General features: G+C 50.8%; 1 protein-coding gene across 2 annotated transcripts in view; it reads left to right on the top strand.

Moving 5' to 3' along the window:
* Window positions 1-1,469: 1,469 nt before the first annotated feature.
* The window catches only part of LOC132405695 (macrophage colony-stimulating factor 1 receptor-like), a 156,335-nt gene continuing 131,224 nt past the window's right edge, over window positions 1,470-26,580 (top strand). The window contains exons 1-2 of one of the 2 annotated variants that reach the window (XM_059990714.1): window positions 1,470-1,612; window positions 10,483-10,743. In XM_059990714.1, the coding sequence (XP_059846697.1) occupies window positions 10,695-10,743 (49 nt within the window). In that variant the 5' untranslated portion in view covers window positions 1,470-1,612; window positions 10,483-10,694. Of the gene's footprint in view, window positions 1,613-10,482; window positions 10,744-26,580 lie in introns of those variants that run through there. The other variant, XM_059990713.1, reaches the window with a different exon arrangement.

Below are 26,580 nucleotides of genomic sequence, written 5' to 3'. Positions count from 1 at the left end.
AAACAGACCTTTCTTGACCAACCAGTCGCACTGTCCAGCAGCCACCAATTTAACCTAGCCTAATCACAGGACCATTAATTTCCTAACGGGTACATCTTTGGACTGGCACGCGGCCGCAGGGAGGATGTGCAGAGACCCGTTTCAGACGGTACTGGAATTGAACACCGAACTCTGACTCCTCAAACTGTAATAGTCCATGCTAACCTCTACGCTACCCCATTGTCTGTAGCTGAAACTCGAGCCCTTGTGCAGACATGACAAATGTCTTCTGTAACCAAGTCTGTCCAGTCTCTCCTTCTGACTAAATCCCTCTGTTTCAGGCAAATTCCCTCTAATTCCCTCCTGCACTCGCTCTGTTGTAACCATATCCTCACTGAAGCGAGGGGACCTGAATTGTATGTGGTACTTCACGTGTGGTCAAAACAATGCCTTGTACACACTCTGTGGCCACTTTATTAGGCACACCTGCTGGTTAATGGAAATATATAATTAGCTAATCATGTGCAGCAACTCACTGCATAAAAGCATGCAGAGATGGTCAAGGGGTTCAGTTGTTGTTCAGACCAAACATAAGAATGGGGAAGAAATGTAATTGAAGTGACTTCGACCATGGAATGATTGTTGGTGCCAGATGGGGTAGTTTGAGTATCTCAGAAACTGCTGCTCTCCTGGACCACACAACAGTCTCTGGAGTTTAGAGAATGGTGTAAGAACAAAAACAAAACAAAACATCCAACAAGCAGCAGTTTTGTGGTCAAAAACTTCTTGTTTGAGAGAGAGGTCAGAGGAGAATGGCCAGACTGGTTCCAGCTGACAGAAAGGCAGCAAGTATGTACACAACACTGAAAGAACTCAGCAGGTCGGGCAGCATCCGTGAGAAAAGAGTAGCCAACGTTTCGGGCCAAGACCCTTCATCAGGAAAGGCAACAGTAACTCAAACAACCAGATGTTACAACAGTAACATATCAAATCTTGAAGTGGATAGTAACAGCAGCAGAAGATAGCATGGTAGTGGAGTGGCCTGTAAGGAGTTTGTACCTTCTCCCTGAGAACTCAAGGATTTTCTCTGGGTGCTCTGGTATCCTCCATGCAAAGACCGACCTGGTAGGCTAATTGGTCATTGTAAATTGTCCTATGATTAGGCTAGGATTAAATTGCAGAGGCCCTATCAGTGGCGGGAGCAGAGCACTACAAAGAGGTTTCTCGATGGTCGGTGACGCTTATTGAGCTTTGCAGGCATTTGGCCATTACAGAGGTCCCATCAGCTGCAGGTAGAGAGCACAGTGAACTGAATAAAACGACAGGAGGGACAAGCTGAGCAGCCATTGTCAGCAGCTGGCTGGTGGCGAGAGTAGAGGGGTCAGACATTGGCTCTGTTAAGATTTTCTTTCTCCTCTTACTGTACCTGGTATAGTAAATAACAGTTGTGTGTTCCTCATGCCAGATTTTGGAGTCCTGGGAGACCGAGAGTCTCCAGGGGAACTACATCTGCGTGCAGTACATCCGGATGCAGCTCCTTGAAGTCCGTGTTAGGGATCTGGAACAGCAGCTGGAGAGTGAGGAGATAATCGATTGGAGTTACTGGGAGGTAGTCACCCCGAAGTTGCAGGTGGTGAGTAGCTGGGTGACTGTCAGGAGAACTGGTGATGTGAATAGGCAATTATCACAGAGCGCCCCTGCGGCCATTCCTCTCAAAAACAAGTACATCACTTGTGTGGGGCATGACTTCCCAAGAAAATGCCACAGAGACCGGATTACAGGCATTGTAGGGGTGGTACTGAGGGAGGGTCACACTGTGGGAGGGGGCGATGCTGAGGGAGGGTCAAAATGTGGGAGGGGCGATACTGAGGGTGGGTCACACTGTGAGAGGGGTGGTACTAAAGGAGGGTCACACTGAGGGAGGGTCACACTGAGAGGGGCGATACTGAGGAAGGGTCACACTGTGAGAGGGGCAGCACTGAGGGAGAGTCACACTCTGGGAGGGGTGATACTGACGGAGGGTCACACTGTGAGGGGGCGATACTGAGGGTGGGTCACACTGAGAAAGGGGCAATACTGAGGAGGAGTCACTGTGGGAGGGGTGATACTGAAGAAGGGAAACACTGTGGGAGGGGTGATACTGAGGGAGGGTCACACTGTGGGAGCTGTGATACTGAGGAACGATCACTGTGAGAGGGGTGATACTAAAGGAGGGTCACACTGAGGGAGGGTCACACTGAGAGGGGCGATACTGAGGAAGGGTCACACTGTGAGGGGGTGAAACTGAGGGAGGGTCACACTGTGAGAGGGGCAGCACTGAGGGACAGTCACACTGTGGGAGGGGTGATACTGAGGGAGGGTCACACTGTGGGAGGTGTGATACTGAAGGAGGGTCACACTGTGCGAGGGGCAGCACTGAGGGAGGGTCACACTATGGGAGGGGCAATACAGGAAGGGTCACACTGTGAGAGGGGCGATACTGAGGGTCACACTGTGGGAGGGTCACACTTTGAGAGGGGTGATACTGAGGAAGGGTCACTGTGGGAGGGGCGATACTGAGGGAGGGTCACACTGTGGGACGGGCATTACTGAGGGAGGGTCACACTGTGACAGAGGTGATACTGAGGGAGGGTCACACTGGGAGGGGCGATACTGAGGGAGAGTCACACGGTGGGAGGTGTGATACTGAGGGAGGGTCTGTGCGAAGGGCAGCACTGAGGAAGGGTCACTGTGGGAGGGGCGTTACAGGAAGGGTCACACTGTGAGAGGGGCGATACTGAGGGAAGGTCACACTGGGAGGGCCGATACTGAGGGAGGGTCACACTGTGAGAGGGGTGATACAGAGGAAGGGTCACACTGTGTGAGGGGCGATACTGAGGGAGGGTCACACTGGGAGGGGCGATACTGAGGGAGGGTCACACTGTGGGAGGGGCGATACTGAGGGAGGGTTACACTGTGGGAGGGGTGATACTGAGGAAGGGTCACTGTGCGAGGGGCAGCACTGAGGGAGAGTCACACTGTGAGAGGGGCGATACTGAGGGAGGGTCACACTGTGGGGGGGCGATACTGAGGGTCACACTGTGAGAGGGGCGATACAGGGAGGGTCACACTGTGGGAGGGGTGATACAGGAGGGGTCACACTGAGAGGGGCAGCACTGAGGGATGGTCACACTGTGAGAGGGGCAGCACTGAGGGAGGGTCACTCTGTGAGAGGGGCTATACTGAGGGAGGGTCACACTGTGTGAGGGGCGATGCTGAGGGAGGGTCACACTGGGAGGGGCGATACTGAGGGAGGGTCACACTGTGAGAGGGGTGATACAGAGGAAGGGTCACACTGTGTGAGGGGCGATACTGAGGGAGGGTCACACTGGGAGGGGCGATACTGAGGGAGGGTCACACTGTGGGAGGGGCGATACTGAGGGAGGGTCACACTGTGGGAGGGGCGATACTGAGGGAGAGTCACACTGTGAGAGGGGCAATACTGAGGGAGGGTCACACTGTGGGGGGGCGATACTGAGGGTCACACTGTGAGAGGGGCGATACAGGGAGGGTCACACTGTGGGAGGGGTGATACAGGAGGGGTCACACTGTGAGAGGGGCAGCACTGAGGGATGGTCACACTGTGAGAGGGGCAGCACTGAGGGATGGTCACACTGTGAGAGGGGCAGCACTGAGGGAGGGTCACTCTGAGAGGGGCTATACAGAGGGAGGGTCACACTGTGTGAGGGGCGATGCTGAGGGAGAGTCACACTGTGATAGAGGCGATACTGAGGGAGGGTCACACTGTGAGACGGGTGATACTCAGGGAGGGTCACACTGTGGGAGGGGCAGCACTGAGGGAGGGTCACACTGTCAGAGGGGCAGCACTGAGTGAGGTTCACACTGGGAGGGGCAATACTGAGGGAGGGTCACACTGTGAGAGGGGTGATACTGAGGGAGGATCACACTGTGAGAGGGGCGATACTGAGGGAGGGTCACACTGTGCGAGGGGCAGCACTGAGTGAGGTTCACACTGTGGGAGGGGCAATACTGAGGGAGGGTCACACTGTGGGAAGGGTGATATTGAGGGAGGGTCACACTGTGAGAGGGGCAGCACTGAATGAGGGTCACACTGTGGGAGGGTCACACTGAGAGGGGTTATACTGAGGGAGGGTCACACTGTGAGAGGGACAGCACTGAGGGAGGATCACACTGTGAGGGGGCAGCACTGAGGGAGGATCACACTGTGAGGGGGCAGCACTGAGGGAGGGTCACTGTGGGAAGGGTGATGCTGAGGGAGGGTCACACTGTGAGAGGGGTGATACAGAGGAAGGGTCATTCTGTTTTGAGGGGCGATACTGAGGGAGGGTCACACTGGGAGAGGGGCAGCACTGAGGGAGGGTCACACTGTGAGAGGGGCAGCACTGAGGGAGAGTCACACTGTGATAGAGGCGATACTGAGGGAGGGTCACACTGTGAGAGGGGCAGCACTGAGGGAGGGTCACACTGTGTGAGGGGCGATGCTGAGCAAGGGTCACACTGAGACGGGTGATACTCAGGGAGGGTAACACTGTGGAAGGAACGATACTGAGGGAGGGTCACATTGTGAGAGGGGCAGCACTGACGGAGGGTCACACAGTGGGAGGGGCAATACAGAGGGAGGGTCACACTGAGAGGGGCGATACTGAGGGAGGATCACACTGTGAGAGGGGCGATACTGAGGGAGGGTCACACTGTGGGAGGGGTAGCATTGAGGGAGAGTCACACTGTGGGAGGGGTGATACTGAGGGAGGGTCACATTGTGAGAGGGGCAGCACTGAGGGAGGGTCACACTGTGGTAGGGGTGATACTGAAGAAGGGTCACACTTTGGGAGGTGTGATACTGAGGGAGGGTCACACTGTGAGAAGGGTGATACTGTGGGAGGGTCACACTGTGAGAGGGGTGATACTGAGGGAGGTTCACACTGTGGGAGGGGCGATACTGAGGGAGGGTCACTGTGAGAGGGGTGATACTGAGCAAGGGTCACACTGAGGGAGGAATGATATTGTGGGGGGTCGCACTGTGGGAGGGGGCTCTTAAAAACAGTGTAGAAACAGGAAGTGACACCCCAGAAGTGGTTTTGGATTTAACTCCACCCTCCCTCTCCCACTCTGAGCAGAACGCTTCGATGTTTCAAAGAAGTCCCTGTGTGTGGTGTGGTTGTCAATGGTTATTTTGGGTGTCTTTGGGAGGGGCGATGGTGAGGAAGCGTCAAACTGTGAGAGGGGTGATACTGAGGGAGGGTCACACTGTGGGAGGGGCGATACTGAGGGAGGGTCACTGTGGGAGGGGTGATACTGAGGGAGGGTCACACTGTGGGAGGGGCGATACTGAGGGAGGGTCACAGTGAGAGGGGTGATACTGAGGGCGGGTCACACTGTGGGAGGGGCGATACTGAGGGAGGGTCACTGTGGGAGGGGTGATACTGAGGGAGGTTCGCACTGTGGGAGGGTCACACTGGGAGGGGCGATACTGAGGGAGGGTCACTGTGGGAGAGGTGATACTGAGGGAGGGTCACACTGTGGGAGGGGCGATACTGAGGGAGGGTCACTGTGAGAGGGGTGATACTGAGGGCGGGTCACACTGTGAGAGGGGTGATACTGAGGAAGGGTCACTGTGAGGGGGAGATACTGAGGGAGGGTTAAACTGAGGGAGGAATGATATTGCTGGAGGGTAGCACTGTGGGAGGGGTGATACTGAGGGAGGGTCACATTGTGAGAGGGGCAGCACTGAGGGAGGGTCACACTGTGGTAGGGGTGATACTGAAGAAGGGTCACACTTTGGGAGGTGTGATACTGAGGGAGGGTCACACTGTGAGAAGGGCGATACTGAGGGAGGGTCACACTGTGGGAGGGGTGATACTGTGGGAGGGTCACACTGTGGGAGGGGCGATACTGAGGGAGGGTCACTGTGAGAGGGGTGATACTGAGCAAGGGTCACACTGAGGGAGGAATGATATTGTGGGGGGTCGCACTGTGGGAGGGGGCTCTTAAAAACAGTGTAGAAACAGGAAGTGACACCCCAGAAGTGGTTTTGGATTTAACTCCACCCTCCCTCTCCCACTCTGAGCAGAACGCTTCGATGTTTCAAAGAAGTCCCTGTGTGTGGTGTGGTTGTCAATGGTTATTTTGGGTGTCTTTGGGAGGGGCGATGGTGAGGAAGCGTCAAACTGTGAGAGGGGTGATACTGAGGGAGGGTCACACTGTGGGAGGGGCGATACTGAGGGAGGGTCACACTGTGGGAGGGGTGGTACTGAGGGAGGGTCACACTGTGGGAGGGGCGATACTGAGGGAGGGTCACAGTGAGAGGGGTGATACTGAGGGCGGGTCACACTGTGGGAGGGGCGATACTGAGGGAGGGTCACACTGTGGGAGGGGCGATACTGAGGGAGGGTCACACTGTGGGAGGGGTGATACTGAGGGAGGGTGACACTGTGGGAGGGGTGATACTGAGGGAGGGTCACACTGTGGGAGGGGTGATACTGAGGAAGGGTCACACTGTGGGAGGGGTGATACTGAGGGAGGGTCACAAAGTGAGAGGGGCGATACTGATGGAGGGTCACTGTTAGAGGGGTGATACTGAGGGAGGGTCACTGTGAGGGGCAGCACAGATGGAGGGTCACACTGTGGGAAGGTGATACTGTGGGAGGGTCACACTGTGAGAGGGGTTATACTGAGCAAGGGTCACACTGAGGTAGGAATGATATTGTGGGGGGTCGCACTGTGGGAGGGGGCTCTTAAAAACAGTGTAGAAACAGGAAGTGACACCCCAGAAGTGGTTTTGGATTTAACTCCTCCCACCCTCCCCCACTCTGAGCAGAACCCTTCGATGTTTCAAAGAAGTCTTCTGTGTGTGGTGTGGTTGTCAATGGTTATTTTGGGTGACTTTGGGAGGGGCAATGCTGAGGAAGGATCAAACTGTGAGAGGGGTGATACTGAGGGATGGTCACTGTGAGAGGGGTGATACTGAGGGAGGGTCACACTGTGGGAGTTGTGATACTGAGGAAGGGTCACTTTGAGTGGGGCGATACTGAGGGAGGAATGATATTGAGGGAGGGTAGCAATGTGGGAGGAGTGATACTGAGGGTGGGTCACTGTGGGAGGGGTGATACTGATGGTGGGTCACACTGTGGGAGGGGCGATGCTGAGGGAGGGTCACTGTGAGAGGGTCGATACTGAGGAAGGGTCACATTGTGAGGGGGCAGCACTGAGGGAGTGTCACACTTTGGGAGGGGTGATACTGAGGAAGGGTCACACTTTGGGAGGGGTGATACTGAGGAAGGGTCACACTGTGGGAGGGGTGATACTAAGGGAGGGTCAGAAATTGAGCGGGGCAGCACTGAGGGAGGGTCACACTGTGAGAGAGGCGGTGCTGAGGAAGGGTCACACTGTGGGAGTGGCGATACTGAGGGAGGGCCACACTGTGAGAGGGGTGATACTGAGGGAGGGTCACTGTCGGAGGGGTGATACTGAGGGAGTGTCACTGTGAGAGGGGAGATACTGAGCAAGGGTAACACTGAGGGAAGAATGATATTGTGGGAGGGTCGCACTGTGGGAGGGGTTGTACTGAGGGGGGTCACACTGTGAGAGGGGTGTTACTGAGGGAGGGTCACACTGTGAGAGGGACGATACTGATGGAGGGTCACTGTTAGAGGGGTGATACTGAGGGAGGGTCACTGTGAGGGGCAGCACAGATGGAGGGTCACACTGTGGGAAGGTGATACTGTGGGAGGGTCACAATGTGAGAGGGGTACTGAGGGAGGGCACTGTGAGAGGGAGGAATGATATTGTGGGGGGTCGCACTGTGGGAGGGGGCTCTTAAAAACAGTGTAGAAACTGGAAGTGACACCCCAGAAGTGGTTTTGGATTTAACTCCTCCCACCCTCCCCCACTCTGAGCAGAACCCTTCGATGTTTCAAAGAAGTCCCTGTGTGTGGTGTGGTTGTCAATGGTTATTTTGGGTGACTTTGGGAGGAGTGATGCTGAGGGATGGTCACTGTGGGAGGGGTGATACTGACGAAGGGTCACATTGTTAGAGGGGCAGCACTGAGGGAGGGTCACATTGTGGGAGGGGTGATACTGAGGAAGGGTCACACTGTGGGAGGTTTGATACTGAGGGAGGGTCACACTGTGGGAGGTTCGATACTGAGGGAGGGTCACAAAGTGAGAGGGGCAGCACTGAGGGAGGTTCACACTGTGGGAGGGGCGATACTGAGGGAGGGTCACAAAGTGAGAGGGGCAGCACTGAGGGAGGTTCACACTGTGGGAGGGGCGATACTGTGGGAGGGGTGATACTGAGGGAGGGTCACACTGTGGGAGGGGTGATACTGAGGGAGGGTCACACTGTGGGAGGGGTGATACTGAGGAAGGGTCACACTGTGGGAGGGGTGATACTGAGGGAGGGTCACACTGTGGGAGGGGTGATACTGAGGAAGGGTCACACTGTGGGAGGTGCGATGCTGAGGGAGAGTCACACTGTGGGAGCGGTGATACTGAGGGAGTGTCACTGAGAGAGGGGAGATACTGAGCAAGGGTCACTGAGGGAGGAATGATATTGTGGGAGGGGTTGTACTGAGGGGGTCACACTGTGGGTGGTGTTACTGAGGGAGGGTCACACTGTGAGAGGGGTGATACTGAGGGATGGTCACTGTGAGAGGGGCGATACTGACGAAGGGTCACATTGTTAGAGGGGCAGCACTGAGGGAGGGTCACACTGTGGGAAGGGTGATACTGAGGAAGGGTCACATTGTGGGAGGTTCGATACTGAGGGAGGGTCACACTGTGGGAGGTTCGATACTGAGGGAGGGTCACAAAGTGAGAGGGGCAGCACTGAGGGAGGTTCACACTGTGGGAGGGGCGATACTGAGGGAGGGTCACAAAGTGAGAGGGGCAGCACTGAGGGAGGGTCACACTGTGGGAGGGGTGATACTGAGGGAGGGTCACACTGTGGGAGGGGTGATACTGAGGGTCACACTGTGGGAGGGGTGATACTGAGGAAGGGTCACACTGTGGGAGGTTCGATACTGAGGGAGGGTCACACTGTGGGAGGTTTGATACTGAGGGAGGGTCACAAAGTGAGAGGGGCAGCACTGAGGGAGGTTCACACTGTGGGAGGGGCGATACTGAGGGAGGGTCACAAAGTGAAAGGGGCAGCACTGAGGGAGGTTCACACTGTGGGAGGGGTGATACTGTGGGAGGGTCACACTGTGGGAGGGGTGATAGGGAGGGTCACACTGTGGGAGGGGTGATACTGAGGAAGGGTCACACTGTGGGAGCGGTGATACTGAGGGTGTCACTGAGAGAGGGGAGATACTGAGCAAGGGTCACAGGGAGGAATGATATTGTGGGAGGGGTTGTACTGAGGGGGTCACACTGTGAGAGGGGTGATACAGGGAGAATCACTGTGAGAGGGGCAGCACTGATGGAGGGTCACACTGTGGGAGGGTCACACTGTGAGAGGGGTTATTCTGAGGGAGGGTCACACTGTGTGAGGGGCGATACTGAGGGAGGGTCACTGTGAGAGGGGCGATACTGAGGGAGGGTCACACTGTGGGAGGGGTTGTACTGAGGGGGGTCACACTGTGAGAGGGGTGTTACTGAGGGAGGGTCACTGTGAGGGGCAGCACAGATGGAGGGTCACACTGTGGGAAGGTGATACTGAGGGAGGGTCACTGTGAGAGGGGTGATACTGAGCAAGGGTCACACTGAGGGAGGAATGATATTGTGGGGGGTCGCACTGTGGGAGGGGGCTCTTAAAAACAGTGTAGAAACAGGAAGTGACACCCCAGAAGCGGTTTTGAATTTAACTCCTACCACCCTCCCCCACTCTGAGCAGAACGCTTCGATGTTTCAAAGAAGTCCCTGTGTGTGGTGTGGTTGTCAATGGTTATTTTGGGTGACTTTGGGAGGGGTGATACTGAGGGATGGTCACTACGGGAGGGGCATTGCTGTGGGAGCCTCAAACTGTGAGAGGGGTGATACTGAGGGATGGTCACTGTGGGAGGGGCGAAGCTGAGGGAGGGTCACTGTGAGAGGGGCGATACTGACGAAGGGTCACATTGTTAGAGGGGTAGCATTGAGGGAGGGTCACACTGTGTGAGGGGCGATACTGACGAAGGGTCACATTGTTAGAGGGGTAGCATTGCGGGAGGGTCACACTGTGGGAGGGGTGATACTGAGGAAGGGTCACACTGTGGGAGGTTCGATACTGAGGGAGGGTCACAAAGTGAGAGGGGCAGCACTGAGGGAGGGTCACACTGTGGGAGGGGTGATACTGAGGAAGGGTCACACTTTGGGAGGTGTGATACTGAGGGAGGGTCACTGTGAGAGGGGTGATACTGAGGGAGGGCTACACTGAGGGAGGAATGATATTGTGGGGGGTCGCACTGTGGGAGGGGGCTCTTAGAAAACAGTGTAGAAACAGGAAGTGACACCCCAGAAGTGGTTTTGAATTTAACTCCACCCTCCCTCTCCCACTCTGTGCAGAACCCTTCGATGTTTCAGAGAAGTGCCCTGTGTGTGGTGTGGTTGTCAATGGTTATTTTCGGTGACACTCGGATTTGTCAGAGCAGAACACCAAAGGAGAAGTTCGGTGGGAGATTCCTGCTGACTCGTTAAAATTTGCTTCAGTGTGCCTTGACAGCACGTTGTGTCCTGAGTAACAGTGCTTGGCTGCGAATCGCTGAGTTGGGACCACCATGTATCCGTGGCTCCCCTTCCTCGCTCTGCCTATGCTCTGCCGGGCAGGTAGGTACATCACTCCCACTGAACTTTGACTCGGGGAAGCAAGGCACACGGGCTGAGGTACCATTCCAACTGGGTGAAACAGTGTTAAGGGATATTTCTGTGATCTGGGGTTGTGGAAGACATTTGAGAGACTTAATTTGAAGATGACAGCAAGATTGTGGGTGTAGTGGTCAGCATGGAACACTACCAAAGCTTGCAGTAGGATCTGGCCCAGCTGAACACTGGCACATGGCATTTCATGCAGACAAGTGTGAGGTTTTGCACTTCGATAGGCCTTACAGGGTAGGGCATTAAAGAGTGCAATAGAACAGAGGGTTCTGGGAATACAGGTAGATAATTCATTGGTAATGACATCACAGGCAACATTGGCTTTCATAACTCGAAGTATCGAGTACTGAAGATGGGATGTTATGGTATAAGACACTGGAGACGGCAGATTTGGAGTCTTGTGTTCTATGACAACACCTTATCTTTGGACGCGGGTTTTGAAGGATAGGCAATTAGTACGCGAGTTAGAATGTTTCCTATATTCCTAGATTCATGGGATTATTCGACTGTACTTTGGTTTCTTACAATTTTTCACTGTTTTCTTTCTTGTAGATAATTGGTATGTGGGTGATCAGTTGATTTTTTGTGTGTAAATGGGGGGTCTGGGGATTTTGTGCTTTGGTCACTGTGCTTCTCTGCGAATGAGGGGTTCGGGGATTGTTACTCACTGTACATTTCTATGGGTGAGGGGGTCGGGGATTGTTACTCACACTGTACATTTCTGTGGGTGAGGGGGTCGGGGATTGTTACTCTCAGTGTACATTTCTGTGGATGAGGGGGTCAGGGATTGTTACTCTCACTGTACATTTCTGTGGGTGAGGGGGTCGGGATTGTTACTCTCACTGTACATTTCTGTGGGTGAGGGGGTCGGGATTGTTACTCTCACTGTACATTTCTGTGGGTGAGGGGGTCGGGGATTGTTACTCTCACTGTACATTTCTGTGGGTGAGGGGGTCGGGGATTGTTACTCTCACTGTACATTTCTGTGGGTGAGGGGGTCGGGATTGTTACTCTCACTGTACATTTCTGTGGGTGAGGGGGTCGGGGATTGTTACTCTCACTGTACATTTCTGTGGGTGAGGGGGTCGGGGATTGCTACTCTCACTGTACATTTCTGTGGGTGAGGGGGTCGGGATTGTTACTCTCACTGTACATTTCTGTGGGTGAGGGGGTCGGGGATTGTTACTCTCACTGTACATTTCTGTGGGTGAGGGGGTCGGGGATTGTTACTCTCACTGTACATTTCTGTGGGTGAGGGGGTCGGGGATTGTTACTCTCAGTGTACATTTCTGTGGATGAGGGGTTCGGGGATTGTTACTCTCACTGTACATTTCTGTGGATGAGGGGTTCGGGGATTGTTACTCTCACTGTACATTTCTGTGGGTGAGGGGGTCGGGATTGTTACTCTCACTGTACATTTCTGTGGGTGAGGGGGTCGGGATTGTTACTCTCACTGTACATTTCTGTGGGTGAGGGGGTCGGGATTGTTACTCTCACTGTACATTTCTGTGGGTGAGGGGGTCGGGATTGTTACTCTCACTGTACATTTCTGTGGGTGAGGGGGTCGGGGATTGTTACTCTCACTGTACATTTCTGTGGGTGAGGGGGTCGGGATTGTTACTCTCACTGTACATTTCTGTGGGTGAGGGGTCGGGGATTGTTACTCTCACTGTACATTTCTGTGGGTGAGGGGGTCGGGGATTGTTACTCTCACTGTACATTTCTATGGGTGAGGGGGTCGGGATTGTTACTCTCACTGTACATTTCTGTGGGTGAGGGGGTCGGGATTGTTACTCTCACTGTACATTTCTGTGGGTGAGGGGGTCGGGATTGTTACTCTCACTGTACATTTCTATGGGTGAGGGGGTCGGGGATTGTTACTCTCACTGTACATTTCTGTGGGTGAGGGGGTCGGGGATTGTTACTCTCACTGTACATTTCTGTGGGTGAGGGGGTCGGGATTGTTACTCTTACTGTACATTTCTGTGGGTGAGGGGGTCGGGATTGTTACTCTTACTGTACATTTCTATGGGTGAGGGGGTCGGGGATTGTTACTCTCACTGTACATTTCTGTGGGTGAGGGGGTCGGGATTGTTACTCTTACTGTACATTTCTGTGGGTGAGGGGGTCGGGATTGTTACTCTTACTGTACATTTCTATGGGTGAGGGGGTCGGGATTGTTACTCTCACTGTACATTTCTATGGGTGAGGGGGTCGGGATTGTTACTCTCACTGTACATTTCTATGGGTGAGGGGGTTGGGGATTGTTACTCTCACTGTACATTTATGTGGGTGAGGGGGTCGGGATTGTTACTCTCACTGTACATTTCTGTGGGTGAGGGGGTCGGGATTGTTACTCTCACTGTACATTTCTGTGGGTGAGGGGGTCGGGGTTGTTACTCTCACTGTACATTTATGTGGGTGAGGGGGTTGGGATTGTTACTCTCACTGTACATTTCTGTGGGTGAGGGGGTTGGGATTGTTACTCTCACTGTACATTTATGTGGGTGAGGGGGTCGGGATTGTTACTCTCAGTGTACATTTCTATGGGTGAGGGGGTTGGGGATTGTTACTCTCACTGTACATTTCTGTGGGTGAGGGGGTCGGGATTGTTACTCTCACTGTACATTTCTGTGGGTGAGGGGGTCGGGATTGTTACTCTCACTGTACATTTCTGTGGGTGAGGGGGTCGGGGTTGTTACTCTCACTGTACATTTATGTGGGTGAGGGGGTCGGGATTGTTACTCTCACTGTACATTTCTGTGGGTGAGGGGGTCGGGGATTGTTACTCTCACTGTACATTTCTGTGGGTGAGGGGGTCGGGATTGTTACTCTTACTGTACATTTCTATGGGTGAGGGGGTTGGGATTGTTACTCTCACTGTACATTTCTGTGGGTGAGGGGGTCGGGGTTGTTACTCTCACTGTACATTTATGTGGGTGAGGGGGTCGGGATTGTTACTCTCACTGTACATTTCTGTGGGTGAGGGGGTCGGGGATTGTTACTCTCACTGTACATTTCTGTGGGTGAGGGGGTCGGGATTGTTACTCTTACTGTACATTTCTATGGGTGAGGGGGTTGGGATTGTTACTCTCACTGTACATTTCTGTGGGTGAGGGGGTCGGGATTGTTACTCTCACTGTACATTTCTGTGGGTGAGGGGGTCGGGGATTGTTACTCTCACTGTACATTTCTGTGGGTGAGGGGGTCGGGATTGTTACTCTTACTGTACATTTCTGTGGGTGAGGGGGTCGGGATTGTTACTCTTACTGTACATTTCTATGGGTGAGGGGGTCGGGATTGTTACTCTCACTGTACATTTCTATGGGTGAGGGGGTCGGGATTGTTACTCTCACTGTACATTTCTATGGGTGAGGGGGTTGGGGATTGTTACTCTCACTGTACATTTATGTGGGTGAGGGGGTCGGGATTGTTACTCTCACTGTACATTTCTGTGGGTGAGGGGGTCGGGGATTGTTACTCTCACTGTACATTTCTATGGGTGAGGGGGTTGGGGATTGTTACTCTCACTGTACATTTATGTGGGTGAGGGGGTCGGGATTGTTACTCTCACTGTACATTTCTGTGGGTGAGGGGGTCGGGGATTGTTACTCTCACTGTACATTTCTATGGGTGAGGGGGTTGGGGATTGTTACTCTCACTGTACATTTCTGTGGGTGAGGGGGTCGGGGATTGTTACTCTCACTGTACATTTATGTGGGTGAGGGGGTCGGGATTGTTACTCTCACTGTACATTTCTTTGAGTGAGGGGGTCGGGGATTGTTAATGTGTCTGGTGTTTGTTGCTGGGGGATTTGGGGATGTATGAGTTTTGTTTCATTTTCATGCTGGGGGGGAGTTGATGTGTTTATTTTCATCAACACTCACGGTCTGTCTGTATTTTGTGACTCTCTGGAGAAGACATATATCAGGGTTGTGTAGTATCTACATACTTTGACAATAAAATGAACCTTGAATTTTTGCCAGTGATGGGCTGAATAGCTACCTAGAAGTACTCTGATAAACTTATCGTTTGGATTGATAGGCCACGGATCTGGGATGGTCTCCGCCTGCTCAGTGTGTGGAAGTGTCCAAGTAGGTGAACGGCAAAGTCTCCACAGTACCATTTCAGACAGACATTTCCCTCAAAGTCCAAATGGAGTTTATTGTTGTTGCCACCATGGAAATAGCACCATAGAACATTCCAGCACAGAAACAGGCCTTTTGGCCCTTCTTGGCTATGCCGAACCATTTTTCTGCCTAGTCCCACTGACCTGCACCTGGACCATATCCCTCCATACCCCTCTTATCCATGAACCTGTCCAAGTTTTACTTAAATGTTAAAAGTGACCCTACATTTACCACTTCATCTGGCATGGCTGATATCAGATGGCAGGATTTGAGATAGTTGGAGGAAAGCACAGGTGGGATGTCAGAGATAGGTTTTTACACAGAGTGGTGGGTTTAAATCGTTTAATGAATTTATTTAATTCATTATCTTCATTTACTTTATTTAATTAGTTCTAATTTTTTATTTTAAAGTTAGTGACTGTACAATGCTGAACTTTCCTTTCCTGCTGCTTGCTTGTGCCTCCAAGCCAAAGCCTCAGACCTTAGACTGACTCCACACTGGGCCAGTTACACAAAGTCCTTAGGCGCAAAGAAAAACTTCCTTACAGCAGCATCACAGACACACGCCGCGGGGTCGTGGGGATCACAGACACACGCCGCGGGGTCGTGGGGATCACAGACACACAGCCGGGGGGTCGCAGGGTCACAGCTGCGGGGATCACAGACACACAGCCGGGGGATCGTGGGGATCACAGACACACAGCCGGGGGATCGTGGGGATCACAGACACACAGCCGGGGGGTCGCAGGGTCACAGCTGCGGGGATCACAGACACACAGCCGGGGGTCACAGGGTCACAGCTGCGGGGATCACAGACACACAGCCGGGGGATCGTGGGGATCACAGACACACAGCCGGGGGATCGTGGGGATCACAGACACACAGCCGGGGGGTCGCAGGGTCACAGCTGCGGGGATCACAGACACACAGCCGGGGGTCACAGGGTCACAGCTGCGGGGATCACAGACACACAGCCGGGGGGTCGTGGGGATCACAGACACACAGCCGGGGGATCGTGGGGATCACAGACACACAGCCGGGGGATCGTGGGGATCACAGACACACAGCCAGGGGGTCGTGGACACACAGCCGGGGGGTCGCAGGGTCACAGCTGCGGGGATCACAGACACACAGCCAGGGGATCGTGGACACACAGCCAGGGGGTCACAGGGTCACAGCTGCGGGGATCACAGACACACAGCCGGGGGATCGTGGGGATCACAGACACACGCCGCGGGGTTGTGGGGATCACAGACACACAGCCGGGGGGTCGTGGGGATCACAGACACATGCCGCGGGGTTGTGGGGATCACAGACACACAGCCGGGGGGTCGTGGACACACTGCCGCAGGGTCGCGGGGTCACAGACACACAGCTGGGGGGTTCACAGACACATGCCGCGGGGTCACAGACACAGCCGCGGGGTCACAGAGACACAGCCGCGGGGTCACAGACACACACCGTGGGGTCACAGACACAGCCGCGGGGTCACAGACACATGCCGCGGGGTCACAGACACACAGCTGGGGGGTCATAGAGACACAGCCGCGGGGTCGCAGGGTCACAGACACACAACATGAGATCCCAGGGTCTCAGACACACAGCTGTGGGGTCGTGGACACACGCTGTGGGGTCGCGGGGTCACAGACACAGCCACGGGGTCATGGACACACAGCTGGGGGGGGCCACAGACACATGCCGCAGGGTCGCAGGGTCATGGACACACATCCGCGGGGTCGTAGGATCACAGACACACAGCCACAGATAAGCAGTGTTCACCAGAAAACCACCAGGGACTTGGGAGACAGATAAGTGGGTCACAGTCAGGAGAGGGAAGGAGAAGAGTCAGGTACTAGAGAGTACCCCTGTGGCTGTACCCCTTGACAATAAGTACTCCTGTTTGAGTACTGTTGGGAGGGACAGCCGACCTGGGGGAAGCGGCAGTGGCCTTGCCTCTGGCACAGAGTCCGGCCCTGTGGCTCAGAAGGGTAGGGAAGGGAAGAGGAAGGCAGTAGTGATAGGGAACTCTATAGTTAGGGGGTCAGACAGGCGATTCTGTGGATGCAGGAAAGAAACGCGAATGGTAGTTTGCCTCCCAGGTGCCAGGGTCCGGGATGTTTCGGATCGCATCCACGGTATCCTGAAGTGCGGAGATGAACACCCAGAGATCGTGGTACATATTGGTACCAACGATGTAGGTAGAAAAAGGGAGGCGGTCCTGAAAACAGACTACACGGAGTTAGGAATGAAGTTGAGAAGCAGGACCGCAAAGGTAGTAATCTCGGGATTACTGCCTGTGCCACACGACAGTGAGAATAGGAATATAATGAGGTAGAGGATAAATGTGTGGTTGAGGGATTGGAACAAGGGGCAGGGATTCAGATTTCTGGATCATTGGGACCTCTTTTGGGGCAGGTGTGACCGAACAGAAGAGATGGAGGAAGGGGTGGTTGGCTCACAAATAGAGAAAGCTTGGAGACAGTGTGAGAGGGAGGATAGGCAGGTGACAGAGAAGGGATGCACTCAGATGGATTGTTTGAGATGTGTCTATTTTAATGCGAAGAGTATTATGAACAAAGTGGGTGAGCTTAAAGCGTGAATCTGTAATTGGAGCTATGATTTTGTGGCTATTATAGAGACTTGGATGGTGCAGGGGCAGGAATGGTTACTTAGAGTGCCTGGCTTTAGATGTTTCAGAAAGGACAGGGAGGGAGGCAAAAGAGGTGGGGGCATGGCACTGTTGATCATAGTGTCACGGCTACAGAAAAGGAGGAAGTCATGGAGGGATTGTCTACAGAGTCTCTGTGAGTGGAAGTTAGAAACAGGAAGGGGTCAGTAGCTCTACTGGGTGTTTTTTTATAGACCACCCAATAGTAACAGGGACATCGAGAAGCAGATAGGGAGACAGATTCTGGAAAGGTGTAACCATATCAGGGTTGTTTTTGTGGGAGATTTTAATTTCCCAAATATTGATTAGCATCTCCCTAGTTTGAGGGGTTTAGATGGGGTGGAGTTTGTTAGGTGTGTTCAAGAAGGTTTCTTGACACAATATGTAGATAAGCAGACAAGAGGAGAGGCTGTACTTGATCTGGTATTGGGAAATAGAAACATAGAAAATAGGTGCAGGAGTAGGTCATTCAGCCCTTTGAGCCTGCACCGCCATTCTGTATGATCATGGATGATCATCCAGCTCAGAACCCTGTACCTGCTTTCTCCCCATACCCCCGATCCCTTTAGCCACAAGGGCCATATCTAACTTCCTCAAATGAATCTGGTCAGGTGTCAGATCTCTTAGTGGGAGAGCATTTTGGAGATTGTGATCACAATTCTATCTTCTTTACCATAGCATTGGAGAGGGATAGGAACAGACAAGTTAGGAAAGCATTTAATTGGAGTAAGGGGAAATATGAAGCTATCAAGCAGGAACTTGGAAGCATAAATTGGGAACAGATGTTCTCAGGAAAATGTACAGAAGAAATGTGGAAGATGTTGATGGGATATTTGTGTGGAGTTCTGCATAGGTACATTCCAATGAGACAGGGAAAGGATGGTAGAGTACAAGAGCCATGGTGTACAAAGGCTGTTGAAAATCTAGTCAAGAGGAAAAGAAGAGCTTATGAAAGGTTGAAAAAAACTAGGTGATGATAGAGATCCAGAAGATTATAAGGCTAGCAGGAAGGAATTTAAGAATGAAATTGGATGAGCCAGTCGGGGCCATAAGAATGCCTTGGTGGACAGGATTAAAGAAAACCCCAAAGGCATTCTACAAATTATGTGAAGAACAAGAGGATAAGACGTGCGAGAATAGGACCAATCAAGTGTGACAGTGAAAAAGTGTGTATGGAACCGGAGGGGATAGCTGAGGTACTTAATGATGGTGGTGGAGGCCGATATGATAGGATCTTTTACGAGACTCCTGGACAGGTAAATGGACCTTAGAAAAGTAGAGGGCTATGTACAAACCCCATTTCCAGAAAAGTTGGGACATTTTCCAAAAAGCAATAAAACCAAAAATCTTTGATATGTTAATTCACGTGAACCTTTATTTAACTGACAAAAGTACAAAGGAAAGATTTTCAATAGTTTTACTGACCAACTTAATTGTATTTGGTAAATATACACAAATTTAGAATTTGATGGCTGCAATACACTAAACAAAAGTTGGGACAGAGGCATGTTTACCATTGTGTTACATCACCTTTCCTTTTAATAACACTTTTTAATCGTTTTGGAACTGAGGATACTAATTGTAGTAGATTTGCAATTGGAAATTTTGTCCATTCTTGCTTGATATAAGACTTAAGCTGCTGAACAGTCCGTGGTCTCCGTTGTCTGATTCTCCTCTTCATGATGCGCCATACATTTTCAATAGGAGATAGATCTGGACTGGCAGCAGGCCAATCAAGCACACGCACTCTGTGTCTACAAAGCCACACTGTTGTAGCCCGTGCAGAATGCAGTCTGGCATTGTCCTGCTGAAATAAGCATGGACATCCCGGGAAGAGACGTCGCCTTGATGGCAACAAATGTCTCTCTAAAATCCTAATATACCCCTCAGAGTCAATGGTACCTTCACATACATGCAACTCACCCATGCTGTGGGCACTGATGCACCCCATACCATCACAGATGCTGGCTTTTGCACCTTTCGCTGATAACAATCAGGATGGTCGTTTTCATCTTTGGCACAGAGAACTAGACGCCCATTTTTTCCGAAAACTGGCTGAAATCTGACCACAGCACACGGTTCCACAGTCTTTCGGTCCATCTGAAATGAGCTCAGGCCCAGAGAACTCACCGGCGTTTCTGCATAGAGTTGATGTATGGCTTCTTCCTTGCGTAATACAGTTTCAAGTTGCATTTCTGGATGCAGCGACGGACTGTGTTAAGTGACAATGGTTTTCCGAAGTACTCCCGAGCCCAGGTGGCTATAATTGTCACAGTAGCATGACAGTTTCTTAGGCAGTGCCGCCTGAGGGCTCGAAGATCACGCACATTCAACAGTGGTTTCCGACCTTGCCCTTTAAGCACTGAGATGTCTCTGAATTCTCTGAATCTTTTCACAATATTATGTACTGTAGATGTTGAAAGACCTAAATTCTCTGCAATCTTGCGTTGGGAAATGTTCCTTTTGAACTGACTAACAACTCTCTCACGAATTTTGGCACAAAGGGGTGAGCCACGACCCATTCTTGCTTGCAAAGACTGAGCTTTTGATGGACACTACTTTTATACCCAGTCATGATACCTCACCTGCTACCAATTAGCCTGCTTAATGTGGAGTCTTCCAAACCGGTGTTACTTGAATATTCTGTGCACTTTTCAATCTTATTTTAACTCTGTCCCAACTTTTGTTGAGTATGTTGCAGCCATCAAATTCTAAATTTGTGTATATTTACAAAATACAATTAAGTTGGTCAGTAAAACTATTGAAAATCTTTTCTTTGTACTTTTGTCAGTTAAATAAAGGTCCCCGTGAATTAACATATCACAGATTCTCGTTTTTATTGCATTTTGGAAAATATCCCAACTTTTCTGGAAGTGGAGTTTGTAAGTAAGTAAATAAGTAATTTCTAAAGTAAGTACATGTTCGGCACAGCATTGTGGGTGGAAGGGCCTGTATTATGCTGTGGGTGTTCTATGTTTTTACATAAATCACAGTGCCCTTCCCTCCCTTAGAATTGTTGTCCCTGATACTGGATCCTCTCCCAATACCGTGAAACATAGGAGCAGGCTGAGGCCATTGAGCTCTTCGAATCTGATTTATTATCTCTCTCAGTCCCATTCTCTTTCCCTCTGTCTGTAACTTTTAACAACCCTGACTGATCAAGAACCTATCAACCTCTGCTTTAAATATACCCAACGATTTGGCCTCAAAAAGCATCCGTGTCAATGAATTCATCAGATTCGTCACCCTCTGGCTAAAGAAATTCCTCCCCATCTTTATTTTAAATCGACATCCCTCTAATCTGAGCCTTTGCACTCTGGTCCTAGACTTTCCCCACTATAGGAAACATCCTCTCCACATCCACTCTTCCTAGGCCTTTCGATATTCAATAAGTTTCAATGAGATTCTCCCTCGTTTTTCTAAACTACAGTGAGTACAGGCCCAGAACCATCAGATGCTCTACATATGATGTCATTCATTCCTGGAATCACTCTCATGAACCTCCTCTGAACCTTCTCCAAAGCCAGTACATCCTTTCTTAAATAAGAGGCGCAAAACTGCTCACCAAACAATACTCCAAGTGTGGTCTGACCAATGCCTCCAGTAAGTTCCCTCCCAGTGTTTTGTCACCCTCCCTACATAGAGGCCAGTGACTGCACCCAGCCTTCCTCCTGAGGGCTGTCTGCAGATTTCCTCTGACCTTACAAAATTCAACAGTGATATGAACCAGGTTGATAATTCCCAACATAAATCACCGTTCACTGCACAAGAGAGGAAAGCATTTCAACGTGTTCCAGTCAGTTGTCACAATCCAATGAGCTAATGAGACGTCAGATTTATATTTCAGCGAGGGAATCAAACAAGCATAGACGTTTATAGAGTGAATGGTGGGGCACGAGGGAGTGTAGTGAACAGTGAGACTTGGGAGTACGGGTGCATAGAAAGTGACATCCGAAGTAGACTGAGTGGTGACAAAGGTGTATAGCGCGTCGGCCTCCGTCAGCCAAGGCATTGAAGATGCTGCTGTCTGTCGAATGCAACAGTGACAGGAAACCAGATTTTAAAGTGAAAAAGCCTTTGCACTGAGACACTTTCACGCGGTGGACGTTGGAAGTCTGGGCCCAGTGGTGCGAGTCACAATCGGGGCCTTCCTTGGTTACAGTGGATGACCATGACTCCTCCTTTGCTCTCATAAAGCTTCGCAGTACCGCCTTCCTGGCTGTGGGATCTCACTGTCGACCTTATCCACCCAGTCCACCAGAGCTGACTTCACAAGCTAGGACAGGCATGTCCCTATCCCACCAGCTACCCTCACCTGGTTTAGCCTGCCTGTCGAAGTGGTGAACCGGGGTGTGGCCACTGTTCCACATAAAACTGCTACTTGGAGCCACAAGCGAGAGCTGAGTGTCCAGTGGGGACCAAGGATGAGTGGGCTGTCCTGGATTGGACACGACAAGCCCCTTCACCAGAGGTGCCACCCATCCCTGGACACCCCAGACCCTGAGTGATGGAGTTCGGATTTTGTATGTAGTTGTATAAGTCACTGGTGAGACCACACCTGGAGTACAGTGTATAGTTTTGGTCTGTTAAGAAAAAATGTTTTTAACACTGAAAACATGCACCGTCCTCCCTGACAGACTCTGTCAGACTGTATCCAACCGTAACCACGTAACAATCACAGCACGGAACCTGACAGACTCTGTCAGACTGTGTCCAACCGTAACCACGTAACAATCACAGCACGGAACCTGACAGACTCTGTCAGACTGTGTCCAACCGTAACCACGTAACAATCACAGCACGGAACCTGACAGACTCTGTCAGACTGTATCCAACCGTAACCACGTAACAATCACAGCACGGAACCTGACAGACTCTGTCAGACTGTGTCCAACCGTAACCACGTAACAATCACAGCACGGAACCTGACAGACTCTGTCAGACTGTATCCAACCGTAACCACGTAACAATCACAGCACGGAACCTGACAGACTCTGTCAGACTGTGTCCAACCGTAACCACTTAACAATCACAGCACGGAACCTGACAGACTCTGTCAGACTGTGTCCAACCGTAACCACGTAACAATCACAGCACGGAACCTGACAGACTCTGTCAGACTGTGTCCAACCGTAACCACATAACAATCACAGCACGGAACCTGACAGACTCTGTCAGACTGTATCCAACCGTAACCACATAACAATCACAGCACGGAACCTGACAGACTCTGTCAGACTGTATCCAACCGTAACCACGTAACAATCACAGCACGGAACCTGACAGACTCTGTCAGACTGTATCCAACCGTAACCACGTAACAATCACAGCACGGAACCTGACAGACTCTGTCAGACTGTGTCCAACCGTAACCACGTAACAATCACAGCACGGAACCTGACAGACTCTGTCAGACTGTATCCAACCGTAACCACGTAACAATCACAGCACGGAACCTGACAGACTCTGTCAGACTGTGTCCAACCGTAACCACGTAACAATCACAGCACGGAACCTGACAGACTCTGTCAGACTGTGTCCAACCGTAACCACGTAACAATCACAGCACGGAACCTGACAGACTCTGTCAGACTGTGTCCAACCGTAACCACGTAACAATCACAGCACGGAACCTGACAGACTCTGTCAGACTGTGTCCAACCGTAACCACGTAACAATCACAGCACGGAACCTGACAGACTCTGTCAGACTGTGTCCAACCGTAACCACGTAACAATCACAGCACGGAACCTGACAGACTCTGTCAGACTGTGTCCAACCGTAACCACGTAACAATCACAGCACGGAACCTGACAGACTCTGTCAGACTGTGTCCAACCGTAACCACGTAACAATCACAGCACGGAACCTGACAGACTCTGTCAGACTGTGTCCAACCGTAACCACGTAACAATCACAGCACGGAACCTGACAGACTCTGTCAGACTGTGTCCAACCGTAACCACGTAACAATCACAGCACGGAACCTGACAGACTCTGTCAGACTGTGTCCAACCGTAACCACGTAACAATCACAGCACGGAACCTGACAGACTCTGTCAGACTGTGTCCAACCGTAACCACGTAACAATCACAGCACGGAACCTGACAGACTCTGTCAGACTGTGTCCAACCGTAACCACGTAACAATCACAGCACGGAACCTGACAGACTCTGTCAGACTGTGTCCAACCGTAACCACGTAACAATCACAGCACGGAACCTGACGGACTCTGTCAGACTGTGTCCAACCGTAACCACGTAACAATCACAGCACGGAACCTGACGGACTCTGTCAGACTGTATCCAACCGTAACCACGTAACAATTACAGCACGGAAACAGGCCATCTCAACCCTTCTAGTCCATGCCAAATGCTTACTCTCACCTAGTCCCACCGACCTGCACTCAGCCCATAACCCTCCATTTCTTTCCTGTCCATATACCTATCCAATTTTGCTTTAAATGACAATATCAAACCTGCCTCTACCACTTCTACTGGAAGCTCGTTCCACACAGTTACCACTCTCTGAGTAAAGAAATTCCCCCTCATGTTACCCTTAAACTTTTGCCCCCTAACTCTCAACTCATGTCCTCTTGTTTGAATCTCCCCTACTCTCAATGGAAAAAGCCTATCCACGTCAACTCTATCTATCCCCCTCATTATTTTAAATACCTCTATCAAGTCCTCCCTCAACCTTCTACACTCCAAAGAATAAAGACCTAACTTGTTCAACCTTTCCCTGTAACTTAGGTGCTGAAACCCAGGTAACATTCCAGTAAATCTTCTCTGTACTCTCTCTATTTTGTTGACATCTTTCCTATAATTCGGTGACCAGAACTGTACACAATACTCCAAATTCAGCCTTACCAATGCCTTGTATAATTTTAATATTACATCCCAACTTCTATACCCAATGCTCTGATTTGTAAAGGCCAACATACCAAAAGCTTTCTTTGCCACCCTATCCACATGAGATTCCACCTTCAGGGAACTATGCACCATTATTCCTTGATCACTCTGTCCTACTGCATTCTTCAATGTCCTACCATTTACCATGTATGTCCTATTTGGATTATTCCTACCAAAATGTAGCACCTCACACTTATCAGAATTAAACTCCATCTGCCCTCATTCAGCCCACTCTTCTAACTGGCCTAAATCTCTCTGCAAATTTTGAAAACCTACTCCATTATCCACAGCGCCACCTGCCTTAGTATCATCTGCATACTTACTAATCCAATTTACCACCCCATCATCCAGATCATTAATGTAAATGACAAACAGCATTGGAGCCAGTCCAGATCCCTGAGGCAAACTACTAGTCACCGGCCTCCAACCTGACCAACAGTTATCCACCACTACTCTCTGGCATCTCCCATCCAGCCACTGTTGAATCCATTTTACTACTTCAATATTATTACCTAATGATTGAATCTTCCGAACCAATCTTCCATGTGGAACCTTGTCAAAGGCCTTACTGAAGTCCATATAGACAACATCCACTGCTTTACCCTTGTCAACCTTCCTTGTAACCCCTTCAAAAAATTCAATAAGATTTGTCAAAAATGACCTTCCCGGTACAAATCCATGATGACTGTTCCTAATCAGACCTTGTCTATTCAGATAATTATATATACCATCTCTAAGAATATTTTCCATTAACTTACCCACCACTGATGTCAAACTGACAGGCCTATAATTGCTAGGTTTACTCTTAGAACCCTTTTTAAACAATGGAACTACATGAGCAATACACCAATCCTCCAGCACCATCCCCGTTTCTAATGACATTTGAAATATTTCTGTCAGAGCTCCTGCTATTTCTACACTAACCTCCCTCAAGGTCCTAGGGAATATCCTGTCAGGACCCAGATATTTATCCACTTTTATATTCCTTAAAAGCAGCAGTACTTCCTCCTCTTTAATTGTCAAAGTTTCCATAACTTCCCTACTTGTTTCCCTTACCTGACACAATTCAATATCCTTCTCCTTAGTGAATAGCGAAGAAAAGAAATTGTTCAAAATCTCCCCCATCTCTTTTGGCTCCACACATAGCTGTCCACTCTGATTCAAATTTTATCCCTCACTATCCTTTAACTGTAGAATTGTAGGGAGACTGTATCCTCCAACTGTAGGGAGACTGTATCCAACTGTAGGGAGACTGTGTCCTCCAACTGTAGGGAGACTACATCCAATTGTAGGGAGACTGTAACCTCCAACTGTAGGGAAACTCTGCAGAGAGTTGTGGACTCAGCTCAGCCCCTCACAGAAACCAGCCTCCCCTCCATGGACTCTGTCTTCACCTCACTGCCTCAGTAAAGCAGCCAGTATATTCTGAGTCACCCACCCAGGACATTCCCTCTTCCGCCCTCTCCCTAAACGAATCTCCTCTGCCTGTACACGCTCCATATCCATCTCTACCCAGCCACATCACGTGCCTGTCCGAATGCCCTGTACACATTTCTATTGTACCACCCCATTCCAGGCTTTCTGTATAAAATGCTTGCCTACTTCTCACATCTCTCTTAATCTTTCCCCTCTCACCTTAAATATCTGCCCTTTATACAGGCCAGAAACCCACCAATTTAACTCCACTCTAATGACAGGACAATTTAAATGACTAACTATCCAACCAACTGGAGTGTCTTTGGGAGGTGGGAGGAAACTGAAGCAGGTGGACATCTATGCCATCTACTTTGCTGAGTCTGGTACAGGTCTCTGTCACAGCTGCAAATTCTCAAACTGCTCAGTTCAGCCTCTCTTTTGCATCAGAATCAGGTTTAATATCACTGTCTTATGGCAGCAGTCCATTACAAAGCACAAAATACTGTGAGCTACAAAGAGAAATATATAATAAATCAATAAGCCGTGTACAAAGAGAACAACACAGTTCATTGTCCATTCAGAAACCTGAGGGTGGAAGGAAGAAGCTGCCCCTAAAACACTGAGAGTGTTCCTTCAGGCTGCTGTGCCACCTCCCTCGATGAG

The sequence above is a fragment of the Hypanus sabinus genome, chromosome 15 (assembly GCF_030144855.1).
Source record: "Hypanus sabinus isolate sHypSab1 chromosome 15, sHypSab1.hap1, whole genome shotgun sequence".
NCBI classification, from domain to species: Eukaryota; Metazoa; Chordata; class Chondrichthyes; order Myliobatiformes; family Dasyatidae; genus Hypanus; species Hypanus sabinus.
Note: the sequence above shows the minus strand (reverse complement) of the source record. Positions and strands in the feature narration are given on the sequence as shown.